The following is a 19170-nucleotide window of genomic DNA, read 5'->3' on the forward strand; positions in this document are numbered from 1 at the left end:
GTGCCACCTGACCTATACCCGATCAGGAAGGTGCGAACGCGCTTGCGACGATTTGCCTACAAGCACAGACACGTGTAAACATTAGTCCGAGCCGTGGTCGGCTCCCCGGGACGACTCTTGCATCGGAGTTAAAGAGCCGATCGAGTCCCGGTGTCAGATTGGATCTGCATATCCAGATGGTAATGAATAAAGCAAATAACTGTAAAGCTGCTTCAATTGAATATAGCTAATCTAATCCACGACGGTAAAATGTTCACTGCTAAATCGGAACATCCTACACGTAATTGGGCCTAATGAGCATAATAAATAACTAAACCTTAACCAGAATAGAGGCCTAAGAACAAGCAAAAGCCGATTCCCGGATCAATTCCCTGTTAAGACTAAGGCAAAGTATCTAATACATCACCGGATCATCCAACCCGTTTGCAAGGCCTAACCTAGCAGATATTACGCCGATTCTTAAATATAAGAACAAACCATAACAGATTAGATCTACTAGATGGAAAAGAAGCATGGTGTCATCTCTACACGACTAATTCCATACAACAAGAATTAGTATAAGATTAAAACATGATCGCGCAAAAATGACATGATGTTCGTAGATGATAAGCAATAAAAGCACGATGAATCTACTAAAGATCGTGCTACGAAAATCAGGATAACTAGTACTACTCGCCATAAAAAACGCTTCAGTACGAGTAATACCAAGGTAAAAGCAAGAACAACGCTGCCCTGATCGCAAGAAGCGATCAGGGCAGCATGGCGCTTACTTGGATGAAACCCTAGAATTAGGGGGTGGCGGTGCGCCGAGAGTTGTTGTTTGCAAATGTGATGACGTTCTCCCTTTTTACAAATATCATAGGGTATATATTTATAGTCCGGAGACTTGAAAAACAATCTAAACTTACGTGTCCATATCGGACTCTATCTCTAACTTAATCTGAACTAAATCTAAGGATACATGGCCCATATGGCCCAAATGCTCACGCAGGAGCCGATTTGCAAGCCTCCTTTAATTTCTTCATTAAGCCCAACTCACTCGCGGCCCATTAATTAACCCTGTTAATTTATGGCGATAACACCTTCGAAGGGGACATGCGTTCGTGTAAAACGTGAACACGTGAGAAGATCGGATTTGTGCACCTCTCACCTTATAATTTTACTATGAAACCGGCTACACGTGAGAAGATCGGATTTGTGCACCTCTCACCTTATAATTTTACTATGAAACCGGCTGTAAGTGAGTTGGGGAGGGGCAATTTGGGGATAGCTTAGCCGAGGCTGGGGGTATAAATAGCCCTCCCCTCCACCATATAAAGGGTTGAATTTTCTAGTTATTTGCTAGAGAATTTATTGTCCATTTTTATTGCCATTTACATTCCGTTTATGCTCCCTGTTTGGACATCTACCAAGCAAAGATCCCAACAATCTCAAAGTCAAAGGCTTCAAAGTGAGGTGAAACTAAGAGCAAGATGAAATAACTCTGCTAAGGATCGTCGTGGGCGCCTGAAATCTTACATTACTCCCAGTGCTACTGGGTACTTTAAAAAAAACTTTAAAACATCAGCACTTGAATCTAAACACCTCCTAAGTCAGTATGTCCGCCTCAACTACACGTACATGCGACTGTGTTACTAGCATAGGTGCCCGATTTCTATTCCACGTGCTCCTTTTTTTTCGACTTGCAAGTCTTGGCTATTTTTTTTTCTACTTTGCTTATATCAAAAGTCCTACCACTACTAGATTTGCAACGTTTTCTTATCGATTGCCAGCAGGTGGCTAACGGGGTTTGCTTGTTTATTTGGGCACTAGTCTGCGTTTCCTAGTCTGTGATAGTTGGTAGGGAATTCATTTCCACTCACAGCGAATGGCCCAACAATACCTCTTGGTATTGTTTTGATTCTTGTAGTGTTTGCATGTTCTTGTTCAGCTCCGATGAGTTCTCCCTCCTCTCGTCATCCTCCTTACGTGGAGTAAATCCATTATCCATCCAAGACGTCTAATGTGCAATAATTTGTCGTAGGAAGACACTTGTTCAGCTCACTCTCAATATTGACTCATGACACTCCGCCCAGAGAAAATCTATGGATCCCCTAATGAACATGGACTTATCCAGGTAAAATGCCAACACACAAGTGGGCGCATCTAGCAGCACAAGTGCGCACCCTTCTCGATTGGCATGAACAGATGTGGCAGTACCATCCAGCACGGTGCCTCTAGCATCGGATGCCATTCCCATGCCCATCGGATCTTCGATTATCTCCAAGGAAAAGGACCAACACGTACGGCGTAAAGGGAGGGGCGCGCGCGAGTTGGCCATGGGCCGGGCGACAACATAGCTCGCCTCGCCCGGGCGCTCCCCCCTCCACATGCCAGCGTGCCACCGCGGCGTCGCTGTCGCCCCCCGCCGCTCTCGGCTAGCGACCCGTTGTGTCCCGGCGCATCTTCTGCGCAGCACAGCTCGCGATCACGGCCTCACGGGCGCGTAGGCGCCCTGGAAGTCAAAACCCCCGGGCGGCGCGTAGCGGCGGCGCTCGCGTCAAAGCCCCTGTGGTTTCTCTGTCAGCCCACAGTGCGCCGGAGGGGGGGTGCCGCGCGTGATCGGACGAGGAGGACACGACACGAGGCGTCGCTCTCTCTTTCTCTCTCTTTCCCCTAGTAGGTCCCAGCTCCCAAAGTCGCAACCGCATCTGGCCACCGCCCCTCACGTCACGGATCGGAGCGGAGCGCACGGCACGGAGGCAGCGCCCGTGGCCGTGGCCGTGGCCGTGTCCGTGGCCGGAGCTCTTTTCTAGGAGCTCGGCCGAGGCTGTTCACGAGTCATCATCGGTCACGGAGAGGAGAATCCACAGGGGGCGGGGGGCAGTGCGCGCAGCTCGACGTCGTCGTGCCGCCCCTGTTGCCGCGGCCGGCCGGCGGGAGCAGCTGTGACGCAACAAGAAAGAAGAGAGGACTCGCGACTCGCGAGGCGGCCGAGCCGAGGGAGCAATGATGCCGCCGCATGCCCCACCGCTAAGTCGATGATGCAACTCGCTCAAATTACTAGTGCTCTAAAATAATACTGTAATCCATGACAAGATCGGAGGAAAGGAACGGGGAGGCTGAATAATTTCGGGGCAGTGTATTCGACACCAGCACAGCACGAGAAACCGATGTGCGCAGCAGTTCTGACGAACAAACAAACCCAAGAACAGCCAGGCGATCGGTGCGCCGCCTGACACACACGGGCGGCATATAGACAGACACCGATCGGCCCCCGGATCCCTTCTGTAACTACTAGGTGATTTCGTTTCTGCTACCATTTTAGAATACAGGAGCAAACTACTAGCAAGCAAGCAAGCACTTCGTACTAGTGGCGAAGAAGATGGAGGATTATTTGGGTCCACCCCCCCCCCCCCACTGTTCACGCTCTCCCGGGACCCTTGGGCGGGTCATGGCGGCTGTTGTGGCCGGGCGGTTGGTAGTCGTCCACCTCCACGGCCATCCTCGCCGCCGGCCTGCTGCCGAGGTTCCACGCCGCCATCGCCGCCTCCTGCTTTCTCAAACACAGAGTCATCATTCAGCAAACCAGGATCGCAGCTCGCTCCGTTCTACGTGGTGGATTAGCACGCATGATCTTTTATTCGTTCTTTTTTGCTAGCAGTTGTGAAAAATCAGGAAGAAGAACAGAGAGCGAGCTAGGCAGGAGACCAGAGAAGAGGAATCAAGAATCAACTCTCGGCTATGGTACGGTACCTGAGAAGAAGCAAGCTTCAGAGCCGGCGGGTGTTGCTGCGGGTTCCCCAGGCGCAGGCTTCCTGCAATCACACGAAGGCACAGATAAAATCAGCAACCGAGAAATGAAAGAAACGAGGGAGCGAAGGCCGGCGCCGGCCATGGGCGCCGAACTCGGTGGCGATCGGCCGAGACTCACTTGGCAAGGGGACGGAGGCGACGAGCGGGAGGAGGAGGAGGCCGGACAGCACGAGGAGCGCGAGGAGGGGCTTCCCGGCGTGGCGCGCCATTTCGCCCGTGCTCGCTCGCTTGAGTGCGGCCGCGCGCTCAGACTCAGAGTGAGGTGAGGTGAAAGGAATTCTCGCAGCGGGCAAACGGGGATGAGATGACGCTGGGTGGTGTGGTGGACTGAGCTGGTGGCGCTGCCCCCGGGCTTTATAGTTGGACCACCGCCGCTGGCACTCGGCAGGATCGCTGGCCATGGCATCCTCTCGGTCAACTCTATCTGTGCGGCCTGCTTTTTTTAGAAGGAATGTTCTGTGGCCCGCACGGCACTAGGCAAGAGCCGCAAGACGCAGCTTTTTTACAGCACCCTTTCTTGGACTGCCACGACGAGTGAGCAACTTTGACAATTAGCAGTGAAAGGAGTGTAAGGCAACCCTCTGGAACATTCTCCACTAAATAAGAATGAGATATTTTTCATTAAGTACTCTAAAATTAGTAATAAGTAAAATTTTGAAAATGTTAGAATATTTTTGGAATTCTCTAGAAGGGGACACTTGTCCTAATATCATGGTTCCCCTTGACCTATAAATAGAGCCCTCCTCCTTGCCATGACATCCATCTATGAGCAAGGTAGATGAGTTGTGGTAGGGCTAGAATGGTGAGTGCTAGACTAGTCACTTAAAGGTGTGTATTTCTTTGTAACTTTGTTGCTCCAATAAAATAAGTGTGAAATAAGTGTTAGTCTCCCGGTTAAGCCTAAGTACTTAGTGTATAATTTGTGATCCATCGAAGGTTGGCTCTGTCACCCGGGATCACAAAAGGGTCTGGTCTTTATCGAAGATTGGCTCTGTCACCCGGAAGCCAGCTTCATCTGTTGGTAGGCTCTGCCTCCCAGAAGCAAAAGGCGGCTCTGCCGTCAAAAGGACCCGGTACTCTAAGTAACTAGAAGCTGACCTACTCTGGAGTGAGTTGGTGTGTCATAGGGGTAGATCCTCAACTTAGTGGGTATTAGGATCACCTCAATATCCAACAATTGGTATCAGAGCGGTGCGGTCCGGGACCGTCCAAAGGAGGCTTTAGTGAGCACAGGGTGCTTGCTGTGTTTGGTGCTACATCAAAGCGCTAAGGGGAGACTCTGCCGGAGCACAGTCAGGGACTGTGAAGCTAATTGGTCTGGGACCAAGAAGCTTACTTGACGCTGGGCGTCATTCACCATGGCAGATCTTGCTGGCGCAAGCAATGGGATCAAGAAGCTCAATAGTCATAACTATGGCTATTGGAAGACCTGTATGGAGTCCTACCTACAAGGTCAGGACCTATGGGAGGTTGTTGCAGGAACCGAAATTGTGCCTCCACCAAAAGAGAGTGGTGATAGTTCTGGAAAGAAGGATGGAGCCGAAACTTTGCGGAAATGGCGCATCAAGGCTGGAAAGGCTATGTTTGTGCTAAAAACGACCATTGAAGATGATCTATTAGAGCACATACGAGATACGGAGACCCCGAAGGAAGCTTGGGAGACTCTGGAAAAATTATTCTCCAAGAAGAATGAAGCACGCCTCCAACTCTTAGAGAAGGAGTTATCAGGTATCTTTCAAGAGACTCTGACTATTGGTCAATATTTCACAAAAGTAAAATCTATCTGTCGAGAGATATCCGAGTTTGCACCAGATGAGAAAGTTGGTGAGGCTCGTATGAGGAGAATTATCATCAATGGCCTTAGACCCGAATATCATGGGTTTATAGCCGCAATAAGAGGGTGGCCTACTCAACCTTCATTGGTGGAGCTAGAAAATTTATTGGCTAATCAGAAGTAGTTAGCCAAGAAGATGGGCACCATTACTATAAAGGAGCAGGAGGAGGCGCCCTTCACAAGTAAGAAGAAGGGTCCACATCGGAGTCAATGGAAGCCGAAACCAAGGTGGTCAGATGGTGGCAAGCATAACCCAAAGGAAAGAAGTGGTTCTTCAGGGGGAACCCATGGACGAGAAGACCAGCAGCAACAACAGCCAAGAAGAAAGAATGATAGATTCTACAATTGCGGTAAGCAAGGTCATTTTGCTCGAGAATGTCGATTGCCAAGGAGGCGCTTTGAAGGGAATGTGAGGCGCTTTGAAGGAAATGTGAGGCGCTTTGAAGGGAATATGGCCACTACCACACAAGAGAAAAAAGAAGCATACATCAGCGAAGAAGAGTGGGATGTTGAAACTGGGTTTTCTCAAGAAATTGAAGCAGATAAGTTGGAGGAGGACATGGAGGCAGCTGCTTTTGCAGCAATAACTGATCCGGTAGTAAATTATAAGGAGGACTGGATCATTTACTCTGGGTGCTCTAATCACATGACCAATGATGACAAGAAGTTAGAAGATATGACCGACTACAAGGGAAGAAGAGTAGTGTTGATGGCAGACAACTCGAGATTATCTATCTCTCATGTTGGGAAGGCGGTCATTCCAAGGTATGGTCCTCAGCAACTCCAACTTGAGAAGGTTTATCATGTTCCTGGTTTAAAGAAAAATCTATTGTCAATCCCTCAATTGATAGCAGAAAGAAAATATGTGCTCTTTGGGCAAGAAGGTGTGGCGATTTTCAAAAAATTAAAGGTGATTGGCACACCCATCATGAAAGGAAGGAGGAGACAATCGGTCTATGTCCTCTCAGCTGAATCTGCTTATGTGGACAAGACTCGAAGAAATGAGACCGGTGATCTGTGGCATGCGCGTCTTGGACATGTTAACTATAATAAATTGAAGGAGATGATGCAGAAACAAGTGGTGAAAGGGTTTCCTCAAATAGACATCCGGACAGATATAGTGTGTGCCGGTTGTCAGTATGGCAAGGCTCATCAATTGCCATACAAGGAATCAGAGCATCGATCGAAGGCACCTTTGGAGCTCATACACTCAGATGTCTTTGGCCCAGTAAAGCAAATATCTATTGGAGGAATGAGATACATGGTGACGTTTATTGATGACTTATCAAGGTACGTCTGGGTTTACTTTATGAAAGAGAAGTCTGAAACTTTTACAAAGTTTAAGGAGTTCAAGGAGAAGATAGAAGGTGAAATCAACACGAAAATTCTATGCCTCCGCCCTGATAATGGAAGGGAGTATCTGTCAAATGAGTTCACTATCTATCTCAAGGAGCACAAGATAAGAAGGCAATTGACATGCCCAAATACTCCACAACAGAATGGAGTAGCAGAGCGCAAGAATCGTCACCTTGTTGAAACTTGCCGAAGTATGCTCCATGCCAAGAATGTGCCTGGAAGATTTTGGGCTGAGTGTATGAGGACGGCAGCCTATATCATTAATAGGCTACCTCAACCAAAGCTGGGTTTCAAATCTCCCCATGAGTTGCTATGGAAGCTGAAGCCAGTGGTAAGCCATCTCAAAGTGTTTGGTTGTGTCTGCTACGTGTTTGTGCCTGATCATTTAAGGAACAAGTTTTAGAAGAAGGCAATTCGGTGCATCTTTGTCGGATATGATGATACACGAAAAGGTTGGAGATGCTGCGATCCAACCACAGGAAAGTGCCACACCTCAAGAAATGTGGTGTTTGATGAAGCTTCTGCTTGGTGGTCATCTGAAAAGGTTGAGTTACCTGATTCTAAAGGATTGGAGGAGGTTCCAGAAGAAATCATAGAAGACGAGGAGGAGGCACAAACTCCAAGTGAAAATAAAGAGGGTTCATCAGTGAAAGCCAAGAGCCCATGGAAGACCGGTGTACATCATATGACACTAGAAGACCCTCAATTGCCACAAATGGAGTTTGAAGAGCCTATTCAAAAACTACGGAGGACAACAAGGAAGATCAAACCTAATCCAAGGTATGCAAATGCTGCCTTTGTTGATGAGCCTATACTTGTTGAGCCATCTTCATATGAAGAAGCATCAAAAGGTCCTCAGTGGCGTAAGGCGATGGAGGAAGAAATTAAGGCACTAAATGATAATCAAACATGGGATTTAGTGCCAAGGCCAAATAAAGTAAAGCATATATCTTGCAAATGGGTCTACAAGGTAAAGACCCGTTCGGATGGCTCAATTGAAAGGTATAAGGCTCGACTTATTGCTCGGGGTTTCTCTCAACAGTATGGGCTAGACTATGAAGAAACATTTAGCCCGGTGGCAAAAAATCACAACTATTCGAGTCTTGCTAGCATTGGCTGCTTGCAAGTCTTGGAGCTTGTGGCAGATGGATGTCAAGAATGCATTCCTACATGGTGAGCTTGATAAGAATATCTATATAGAGCAACCATTTGACCATTGAGAGCAAGATCCACCCCGACTATGTATGCAAATTAAAGAAGGCACTTTATGGCTTAAAGCAAGCTCCACGAGCATGGTACGGGAAGATCGGTGAGTTTCTCGTACAGAGTGGTTTCAAAGTCGCTCCATCAGACTCTAGCTTATTTGTGAAGGCGAAGGAAGGAAGACTAGCAATAGTCCTAGTCTATGTTGATGATTTGATTATCACGGGAGATTACTCCGAGGAAATACAAAGGACTAGAGAAAATCTCTCAGTCCGCTTTCAAATGAAGGATCTTGGAGAGTTGAAACATTTCCTCGGACTTGAGGTGGAGCGCACAAAGGAAGGGCTATTTCTGGGACAACAGAAATATGCCAAGGATCTCCTACAAATGTATGGAATGCTTGACTGCAAGCCTATATCTACTCCTATGGATCCCAATGTGAGGCTGCAGGAAGATGAAGGAAATGACTTGGAGGACATGACTATGTATCGACAGCTGGTCGGAAGTCTAATCTACCTTACGCTAACCCGGCCAGATATTTCCTATCTAGTTAGAGTAGTTAGTCGATACATGAGCAAACCAAATAAGCCTCATCTTGATGCAGTCAAGCGTATCCTCAGGTATGTCAAGGGCACCATCAACTTTGGTATTATGTATAAGAAGACAATAGACTGCCAGGTTATGAGATATTGCGATGCCGACTATGCTGGGGATAGTTGCACACGGCGATCAACTACGGGATACTTCTTTAGTCTTGGATCTGGAGCTATATTATGTTGCAGTAAGAGACAACCAACTGTGGCATTGTCTAGTACTGAAGCAGAGTATCGATCGGCGGCAATGGCAGCACAAGAAAGCACCTGGTTCAAGCAGTTAACGGAGGATCTTCACCAGCCGACAGAATACCAAGTAAAGATTTTCTGTGATAATCTATCTTCTATTCGATTGGCGGAAAATCCGGTATTCCATGCAAGGACCAAGCACATAGAAGTTCATTATCACTACATAAGAGAAAAGGTACTTGAAGGGAAAATTGAGATGGTGCCTACTAAGACAGAAGAACAGATTGCGGATATCCTCACCAAGGGTCTTCCCAAAGCAAAGTTCGAGAAGTTTCGAGAGTCACTTGGTGTGGTCTGCAAGACATCTCTAGATAGAAGCTTGCCTTGAGGGGGAGTATTGAAAGGAATGCAAGGCAACCCTCTAGAACATTCTCCACTAAGTAAGAATGAGATATTTTCCATGGAGTACTATAGAATTAGTAATAAGTAAAATTTTGAAAATGTTAGAATATTTTTGGAATTCTCTAGAAGGGGGACACTTGTCCTAATACTATGGTTCCTATTGACCTATAAATAGAGCCCTCCTCCTTGCCATGGCATCCATCTATGAGCAAGGTAGATGAGTTGTGGTATGGCTAGAAGGGTGAGTGCTAGGCTAGCCACTTAAAGGTGTGTGTTCCTTTGTAACTTTGTTGCTCCAATAAAGTAAGTGTCTTTATAAGTGTTAGTCTCCCGGTTAAGCTTAAGTACTTAGTGTATAAGTTGTGATCCGTCGAAGGTTGGCTCTGTCACCCGGGATCACAAAAGGGTCTGGGCTTCATCGAAGGTTGGCTGTCACCCGGAAGCCAGTTTCATCTGTTGGTGGGCTCTGCCTCCCGGAAGCAAAAGGCGGCTCTGCCGTCAAAAGGACCCGGTATGCTAAGTAACTAGAAGCTGACCGACTCTGGAGTGAGTTGGTGTGTCATAGGGATAGATCCTTAACTTAGTGGGTATTAGGGCCACCTCAATATCCAACAGGCAGCATGCTAGAGAACTCATTTAGTCACATGTCAGTAAAAAAGTATGATATGGTAACAGACAGCACACAAAGTCACGGGTGACTAAGTACATTGATTATAATAAGATCATGGAAATGCGAAATATGGATTGGTTTAAAAATCTATTGGCGCCGTATCGATTGGTTTCTCATTCACTTGTGAACTGTTTGACTTGTAATAATGGCTGGATATAAGCTGTGATATTCATATTCTTTTATCTAAAATAATATCTTTAGACTTCCTTTTTTTAGAAAAAACGAACCAGAAAAGTTAAATCTAGATACAGAACTGGTAGCTTGTATTTTGCAGCCTGTCGTCCGTGCTTAATTCGTGAGCAAATCATTGCTGACAGATATTTGTGAGGGCATCCCAGCACAGACGGATCGTGATGCAATTCACTCTTTAACTTTTTGTTACTTGCTTGTCCTTCATGCCTCATCTCGATGATGGCGTGATGCTGACCCGTAACTCGACGACTCCCTACGAACATGTACATGGCGTGTGTGCAGGGGACTCGCATGTTCAAATCATGACATCACCATTGAATGAGCAGGGTGTTAACCGATCATAGCTCTAGTAATCTATTCACAATCCAATATAATCCTTATATACTTTTAGATTAAAATGGTATAGGATAAGAGTCCGGTCTTTTTTGGTCCGACGGTTTTAAAGTTGGAAAAAAAAGTAGTTTCACCTTATTCTGTGAAGTGATTCTCCGTCCTAATTTTATGAGTTTTATGCTAGAGAATCAATGAGAATCAATTTTAGCCACAGAATCACTTCTCTTTAGAGAATCAACTCCTACAAAAAATCAGAATCAGATGAAGGTCTACCAAACAAGCTCTTAGTTTATTTTATAGAATCCCTTCACATAATTAACAGAGAATCATTTTTTTCTGAAAAACTATTTGGCAGAGCTCCTGCTAGATTTAGTAGAGAATTAACTCCGGGAGTTCTGCTAAACGCACCCTAATATTTTGGAGTATATTTCTAAAGTAGGTGATGGTTATTGTTCTTTTTCATATTTTTTCCCCAGCGGCCTAGGATTTTGTAGTTTATTTTGGACAATACCGGATGCGGGAAATAAATTAGCAATTAATAATCCCCAAAAAAACCATCAGTCACTTAGTATCTTTTTATGAAATAGTAAATAAATCTTCAAAAATGTCCCAATTAGACTAAGAAAACTTAATGGATACTTGAGAAAAATTTAAACAAGGTGACTACTCACATATATAAAACACTCAAAGAAGTCAGCGTGCTGAGGGCAAGCACAAATTTTTTGCATGGCTTTTAGTGCAAAGCAAAATACTCACTCCAGACAAACTTATCAAGCGAGCTTTGGCCATGTGATCCAAATTGTTCCCTTTGCGATTAGGAGGCCGCAGAAGCTGCAGCCCATTTCTATCTCGATTGTGTCTTTGCACAGGAAGTTTGACACTTGATGCAAGTCTGGTCGAATAATCTTGTCAGGAAGTCGGAGAGAGGGGTGGAGTTAGGGCTTTGGTGGACTTTGTCATTGCAGCCAATCCCAAAAGACCAGCGGCGACACGTTGCGGCCTTGCTCATGTACACAATGTGGAACATTTTGAAGGAAAGAATCCGGAGAGTTTTTTTAAGGCAAAACAATGACAGCACCTTTGGTTTTCAATTGCATTATGGAGGAGATCAGATTTAGGCAGGTGGCATTGAGAGTGCCCAGCATTGAGAGTGCCCAGCGTGGCTTAGTTTGCTATGTTATCCTTCTTTCTTGTGGAGTTTGAGTGTTTTCATTTTTATGTAATTTCTCTCTAATATACTATTTAACTTTGTTTTTCTTTCTTAAATGATTTGGCAGCGCTCCTGCTGGTTTTTCAAAAAAAATATAAGTCAACATATTGTTCTGATGAAATATGAAAATGATGAAATATGAAAATGTTCCGGATCCCGCGCTACGCTTATCCCATCTAGATACAAAATTCCATACGAGCAGCAGCCACTGCTAACAGGCCAATGCTGAAGTTCAGTCGTTCATGTAGTGAGGCACACGGTCAGATCCGTGTGTTGGTGGCTGACAGACGCCACGAGTTTGGGGGAGTGGTGTCCGATCCGACGTTACGTGAACCACGATGCATCCTTGCCTTCCTCCTGCTGCTGCGTTGAGAGAGCTTTCAGTTTGACACGCCACATGCGGAGCAGTGGAAGTTGGCAAGGCAGCACTAGGATATGCATGCGCATCACCCTGCAAACGGTGTGAGTTGAAATGAGTTTAATGGCTTGGGTTTTGACGTGGAGTGTATTTGAGTGGGTTGAAATGAGTTATATTAGTTAATAGGGTGGGGTGGAATGTAAATGCGGGTTTGAGTTGGGTTGAGTTGGGTTGAAATGAATTTTTTGTATAGAGCCGGACCCTGAAATTAAAATCTCGCATTCACACTATAAAATTTTATTAAAATTGACCGAAATTTGTTGTAGATGACTCAGTATGACTGGCAGCTACTCTGTGCAAAGCAGTGTGGCTAGACCTATACGTGAACCCCATGTCAAGAGTCGAACCCTGGAATTAAAACCTCGTGTTCACACTATAAAATTTAATCGAAATTGACCGAAATTTTTTGAGATGACTCAGTATAATTGACAGCTACTCTGTGCAAAATAGTGTGACAAGATCTATATTTTTTTTGAGAAACGGGTTCTTATTGTGTTGTAACTATAGTTTAGCTAATAATTATTACATTATGAGCTCAAATATTTGGGTTGGATTGGTGTGTGGTGGTGGTTTGGGGTGGAATGGGTTCATATAATTTCTCTCATAAAAATAAGGTGGTGTGGGTAGAGTTTGGTTTCCAACCCATTCACAGGGTGACATGCGCAAGTCTTTCTTAACACCCTAAATGGTCTCGCACTAATCTGGCTGCGGCGCCTCATCTAGATAGATATTTTCCCCAGCGGCTCACCCCAGGTTCAATTCATGCCGCTCCGTGCACGTACGTTCCTCTGGAAGCTCTGGCGATGGATGCCAACCTCCATGGTGTACTCCTACAGCAGCAGTAGCTAGTGCAGCGTGACCTGGGCGGCACTACTCGCACCAAACGTACGCTGCATTTCGAGATGGAAAGCGTCTCAGAACTCTTGTAGCCCATCGAGCAACGTTTTGACGTTGGCTCCGGTGGTGGCTTGAAACGAACTATGGCCGCCTTCCAAGTCAAACTCTGAACAACTTCATTTTCCGCAAGTGGTGACCTAGGCACTTTGAGAGATCTTGCACTTATACAACACCAGCATTGTGTGGGCGCGCGTGCGCGTGTGTTTTTGGTGCCTCTTTAAACCTCATGCGGGCTGCAGCTCGTTGGTTTACCCCGGCCCGCCGGCCCGCTGCATGACTTGCACTGTGACCGAGCTGAGACACGATGGCTGCTGGCTGCTGCACCGAGCAGTTCTCCGCGGCCCGCGCCGGGGGACCAGCCGAGAGCAACGCGCACGGCGCACCAATGCAAGTGGTGGCCGGAGTGGCCGGCTGACTAGGCGTGCCACCGGAAGCTTCTTCTTCGACGATCACTTGGCACCCATGGCTCCGACGACGAGTTGCATTGCCGTCGCGCGCACGTGTGAATCCACGGCCGGTCCTGTTGGATCGGATCCGCCGGCGGAGCGGCGCCGGTGGGGAGTGTATTCGGCGTGCACGACGGGAAAAAGGGAAAAATTAGTGCGGCGCCGACTGCCGGTCGATCGAGCGCGGAGAAGGAAGGCGCGCGCGTCCACCGCTGCTAGCGTGGTCGTCAGTCTGGGTGAAGGCCAGCGCCATGTGCCGGATCGGGCTCGAAGATCTCGACCTCGACGTCTCGCCGATCCCACTGGCAGCCGGCTGGCCCTCGACCGACGACGACGAGCTGCCCGCCCGCCCTCTTGCTGCGGCCGGAAAGGGAAGTGCACCCACGACTCGGCGTATTGTTGGGGAGGCGCATTCGAAAATGCAGGGTTCTCACTTCTCAGGCTGACGGGTGGCCTAGCTCATCTCATCCCGCTGGGAATGGGATCCGTGGAAATTCTTGTGGAGACCCGTCCGTCCGTCTCCGGCGGCGAGAACACCGGCGCCGGACGCTCGCGGTGCGGTTGGCCGGCGGCGACAACGACGGTGCAGCAGCCAGCAGCATCGCAGATTCGCGGTGGGTTCAGGGTGGTGGTGGCCCCGGGCCTGGGCGCCCGGTGAACCGCAAAATCCACCGGTGCACTCGGGAACTAGATGACTGCGGGTGACCGGCGTGCGTGGCCGTGACGGCAAGGCTCCACCGATCGTCGCGAGCCCAGTGGTCAATGGATCGCGTGTCCGTCGTCCTATAGACCATAGTGCCACACGGTCTCGGGCAGAATGTCGCGGTGGACAGATACTCAGGATGTGACGGGGGCTCAGCGTGCTGTGCCATCCGACGCCCTACCACCAGCACGGGTCAGGTCAGAAAATAGACTTGTGTGGCAACCAACGCTCGAGCTAGTACCATCAGCACGGGGCAAGACTTAGGGCCTGTTTGGCTCCAGGATTTTTTCCAAAAGTCCCTATCACATCAAAAGGAATCTTACTATTTTATATTATTAAATAAAATCTGTTTATAAATGTTTTTTGACAGCTGAGTGCTTTTTCGCAAGACGAATCTAATGAGCCTAATTAATCGATGATTGGCTACAGTGATGCTACAGTAACCATTCGCTAATCATAGATTAAGATACATCATTAGATTCGTCTCGCAGTTTAGCCCCAGGGTTCTGCAGTTAGTTTTATAATTAATATTTATTTAATACTTCTAAATACTAAAAAGTCCCTAGGACTTTTTTGAAGTCCCTCAATCTAAACACCCCCATACGCGTTAAATTAAAAACTTTGGAAACGGATAAGTCCCTTTAAAAATTTTACACATCAATAACATTAATATTTGGACACATGCTTGACGTATTAAATATAGATTAAAAAAATCAGTTTTCACAAATTATCTATAAATTGCGAGACAAATCACTTGAGTCTAATTAGTCCGCGATTAGATTATAAATTGCTATAGTAAATATGTGACAATGATGGATTAATCAATCTTAATAAATTTGTCTCATAGTTGTTATTAGTTTATATTTAATGTTTTAAATGTGAAAAGATTCCATTCTAAATACTTTACCTAGGAGAACTAAACAACGCCGCCATAAGTGTCATTTCCCGCTGTGACTTTGACATATCCCGGCCTTTTCAACTCGAGGAATTTTGCAGTTGGAAAGAGACGGGCGGGAGTGGTTTTACGATCCGAAATAGAAAAAAAAGCTCATAAATCAACAAGATATGGCCACGGCCCATATTACTGCGATTCAGGCCTATATAAAGCCTACAGTGTTATTACTGGGCCTAAGGTGAGTAAAACGAATATTGGGCCTAAAGCCTACGAAGCGGCTGTTGGGCCAGCGAGCGGCTGGACTTCGCGACTTACCCGAGCCCAGCCTGCCAGCCCACTCTCGCGAGCTCATAAGAAACCCTCGCGGAGCCACGAGCCCCCACTGCTCGCCCCCCTCCCCTCCCCCTCCCCCTCGCCGCCGCCGCCGCCGCCCCATCGCCTCGCTGCCGCCTGCGGCTCCCGCTCAAGGTACGGGCAACCGCCGCTCCCATCCTCTGGTGCTTGCTGGCCCTTGCGCTCGCCTCGCCTCGTGTTGTTCTGGCTCGAACCGTCCCTGAATCGGTTCTCGTTTCCATTCCGTGATCTGGTTTTGTCCACTAGATTCGCTGCTCTTGTAGTTTGGTTGGGTGTGCTCATAGCGTGCATCGTGGAGACGCATCGGGTGGTATGGTAATCCAGTTGGGTTTAGAGTTGGGCTGTGTGCGTCGCAGATTTAGGTTTGCCTTCCCAGCGACGGATTCGGGGCACAGGTACTGAGGCGCTGCGGCTGTTTCAATGGCGCGGTTGCCTATTTTGTTTGTGTGCTATACGGACCAGGGAACCCGCTTTGCAGCAGAGATTTGTTCCGTGTTTCTGCTGCCAGTAGCCGCCCGACAGTTAATCTTTTGAGCTCTGAATCATATTCATTCCCTAGGTCTTTGCGAGGCCCTTTCGGATTGGAATTGAAAGCACACGCACTCAGGTACTATGGCCTTTGGCGTTGCATAGTTGCCTATTTCATGGATGTGCGAGATGGACCAGGGTTAGCACCCTTGCGGCAGGTGCTTACTTTGGTTGTGTTTCTGCTGCCTGTCAAAACCCAATAATTGTGTGGCAGCAAAATGGATTGGTTGCTCAATGCATTGTTATAGATTTGTCAGGTCTTGTGCTTGCATAGTCGCGCTGTCATGTGCTCATGTCATGGATCTTAATTTTTTTTTTGTCTTTGTGGAAAATATGCAGAAGCTTGTGAAGGTTTCTTGAAGCTGAGAAGATGGTGCTGAAGTAAGTTTCTACTTCTGTTATTGCAATTGCAATAAGTTCGTAGGTCTAGTTAGTCAATGCCCTTTGCATTTTACATGCTTCGTCTGATAAGACTGTTAAACTAATCTATAGCAGTAAGAGTTACCGATCTAAAAATTATGCTAAGTATGGTATGATCTCCTTGCAGGACGGAGCTTTGCCGTTTCAGTGGTCAGAAGATTTATCCAGGGAAGGGTATCCGGTTCATTCGTGCTGACTCTCAGGTAATTTGTTGATACATTTACTGGCAGGATTATCTATAAGCTTAGAAGGTGGTTATACAGAGTATCTGTATCTGTTTTACAGGTGTTCCTTTTCGCAAACTCAAAATGCAAGCGCTACTTCCACAACCGCCTGAAGCCTGCGAAGCTTACCTGGACAGCAATGTACAGGAAGCAACACAAGAAGGTATTGTACTGACCACCTTAAGTATGGTGCTTGGTCTGTTCGGTTTTGATGTGGATTTCAAAGTGCTGTTGGTTCTTCAGGCTCATATCACTTGTTGCCATTCATGATCAAATGGTTATACTACTTTATTTAGATGCATTGATGATTTCTCATAATTGTGTGCCTGTACATAAATGGTTATACTACTTTATTTAGATGCATTGCCAATTTCTCAAATGGTTAAGCTACTTTATTTAGCTCGCATCTTCTGAAATATGGGATTGTGTTCTGTGTAGACTTGAGCTTAATTTCTTTTATGTGTCTAGCAGCTTGTTTCTTCTGTGTGGAACTACAGTTAAGTCCATGCTCCTGTTGATGCTAGAATTTCGCATATACTTTTGTCATTTTTTCTGTAGGATATCCATGCTGAAGCGGTCAAGAAGAGGCGCCGCACCACCAAGAAGCCATACTCCAGGTCAATTGTGGGTGCTTCGTTGGAAGTGATCCAGAAGAAGAGAGCTGAGAAGCCTGAGGTCCGTGATGCTGCTAGGGAGGCTGCCCTCCGGTATGTTTTCTACCACTTGTATTGAGCCATCATTTATACTTGGTGATAATGATAACCATTGTTTTGTTGTTGCAAATACAACCCGTCTTAATATGTTATCTGAAGCTGTGGTTTACCTATACTGATGCATAATACCTCTCGACTCATTTCAAACTGCCATGACTCTTGCAGTGAGATCAAGGAGCGTATCAAGAAGACCAAGGACGAGAAGAAGGCGAAGAAGGCTGAGGTGGCGAAGTCCCAGAAATCGCAGACGAAGGGCGCAGTCCAGAAGGGTTCCAAGGGCCCCAAGCTGGGCGGCGGTGGCGGCAAGCGCTGAAGGGGTGTTGCCCTACTACTACTACTAGTCCGCTCGCTCCGTCTTGAGCTTTACCTGTCGCACAAAAGCCTCTTTTTGTAAAACCTCGGTTAAATTAGCAAGACTTGCTCTGTTTCAGCGTTGTTGCCATGACGACGAACGAATGGATTCGTTATTATCTGGGAAAATGGTTGCCGTCCTTATGCTTATTGTCTGTTTCTGTTGAGTTGGCCTTCTTTGGTTTGCATGAGACTTGGCCATTGTTTCCCTAGCTGTTGTCGTGCCTTATCATTTCTGGTAGCATGGCATGTAATAGTGCAGCATCTTTAGTAAGTGGTAGTGGATGGCATTTTCCGTTGAACCATACAGCTTTGTGGAGCAAGCGTGTTTATGCTGCCTACAGACGCGTGCCGAGAAACGGACCCGCGGTTATGGCGAAAACGGCGTCCATGTTTATGCGTGATCAGTCTTAAGGGCAGGCAATGTCATATAGGATTTTTGGTGATGTGAAGGAGAGAGCAAGATGAGAGAAAGAGGTGGTTGTCTCGCAAAATAACTACCTCATAGGCTAAAATTTAGGAGCATGAGACTACTTTCCACCATTGTATGAGTTGTTGTTGCCATGCAACTCAAAATATTTCTTTATTTCATCCACAAATTAAGAAATGTGGTATAACTACGGGACAATTACAAAGACAAGTTATTGTAGAAGTTTGTCTAGTAGACCGTCTCAAAATTACGTGTCACTGCATTATGGCTGGGCAAAAAACCCGAAACCCAAAGCCGAATCCGAAAAACTCGAGCCAGAATCCGAAAAACCCGAGCCTGAAAAACCCGAACCCTAATCCGGGTTCCAGCCCACGATACCCGAAATTAATACGGGTATTTCGGGTTTTGAGCCCCGATACCCGAAATACCCGAAAAATAGGCCAGCCCATTAGCCTAAGTATGTTAGGTTATTGTATTTGTTGAAGCCCAGCCAACCACTAACACCAAGCCCCTAACCCTAGGCACTAGACCCCCGCGCCGCGCCGCGCCGCCCCCCCCCCCCGCAGACCAAACCCCCGCCGCCGCCCCAGCCCCTGAGGCCCTGTTTGGAACCAATCTTTTTTCAGAAGTCTCTATCACATCAAAAGGAATCTTACTATTTTATAGTATTAAATAAAATCTGTTTATAAATGTTTTTCGACAGCTGAGTGCTTTTTCGCGAGACGAATCTAATGAGCCTAATTAATTCATAATTTGCTACAGTTATGCTACAGTAACCATTCGCTAATCATAGATTAAGATACTTCATTAGATTCGTCTCGCAGTTTAGCCCCAGAGTTCTACAGTTATTTTTATAATTAATATTTATTTAATACTTCTAAATACTAGAAAGTTCCAGAGACTTAAAAAAAATCCCCGGAACCAAACAACCCCTGAGTGTCCTGCGTTCCGGTCCGTGATGTGTGACGGCGGCCAACGCATCTCATCCCTGCGTCGAGCGCCACCGCGGCCACC

General features: G+C 46.7%; 2 protein-coding genes across 2 annotated transcripts; one reads left to right on the top strand and one right to left on the bottom strand.

Annotated features, from left to right (window-relative positions):
• Positions 1 to 3081: 3081 nt before the first annotated feature.
• Positions 3082 to 4233, bottom strand: LOC120698318. Its single transcript, XM_039981862.1, has 3 exons — positions 3914 to 4233; positions 3736 to 3797; positions 3082 to 3532 (listed from the first exon to the last, which is right to left on the bottom strand). Exons 1-3 carry the CDS (start codon positions 4194 to 4196, stop codon positions 3404 to 3406), a joined length of 474 nt encoding a protein of 157 aa, XP_039837796.1. The 5' UTR covers positions 4197 to 4233; the 3' UTR covers positions 3082 to 3403.
• An 11261-nt stretch (positions 4234 to 15494) lies between these two features.
• LOC120698320 (60S ribosomal protein L24) lies at positions 15495 to 17876 on the top strand. The gene is made up of 6 exons (XM_039981863.1): positions 15495 to 15604; positions 16358 to 16399; positions 16566 to 16641; positions 16724 to 16825; positions 17221 to 17369; positions 17541 to 17876. The coding sequence occupies exons 2-6, from the start codon at positions 16389 to 16391 to the stop codon at positions 17686 to 17688; spliced, it is 486 nt and encodes a 161-aa protein (XP_039837797.1). The 5' UTR covers positions 15495 to 15604; positions 16358 to 16388; the 3' UTR covers positions 17689 to 17876.
• Positions 17877 to 19170: the final 1294 nt, after the last annotated feature.

The sequence above is a fragment of the Panicum virgatum genome, chromosome 3K (genome assembly GCF_016808335.1).
Source record: "Panicum virgatum strain AP13 chromosome 3K, P.virgatum_v5, whole genome shotgun sequence".
In the NCBI taxonomy this organism is placed as follows: domain Eukaryota; kingdom Viridiplantae; phylum Streptophyta; class Magnoliopsida; order Poales; family Poaceae; genus Panicum; species Panicum virgatum.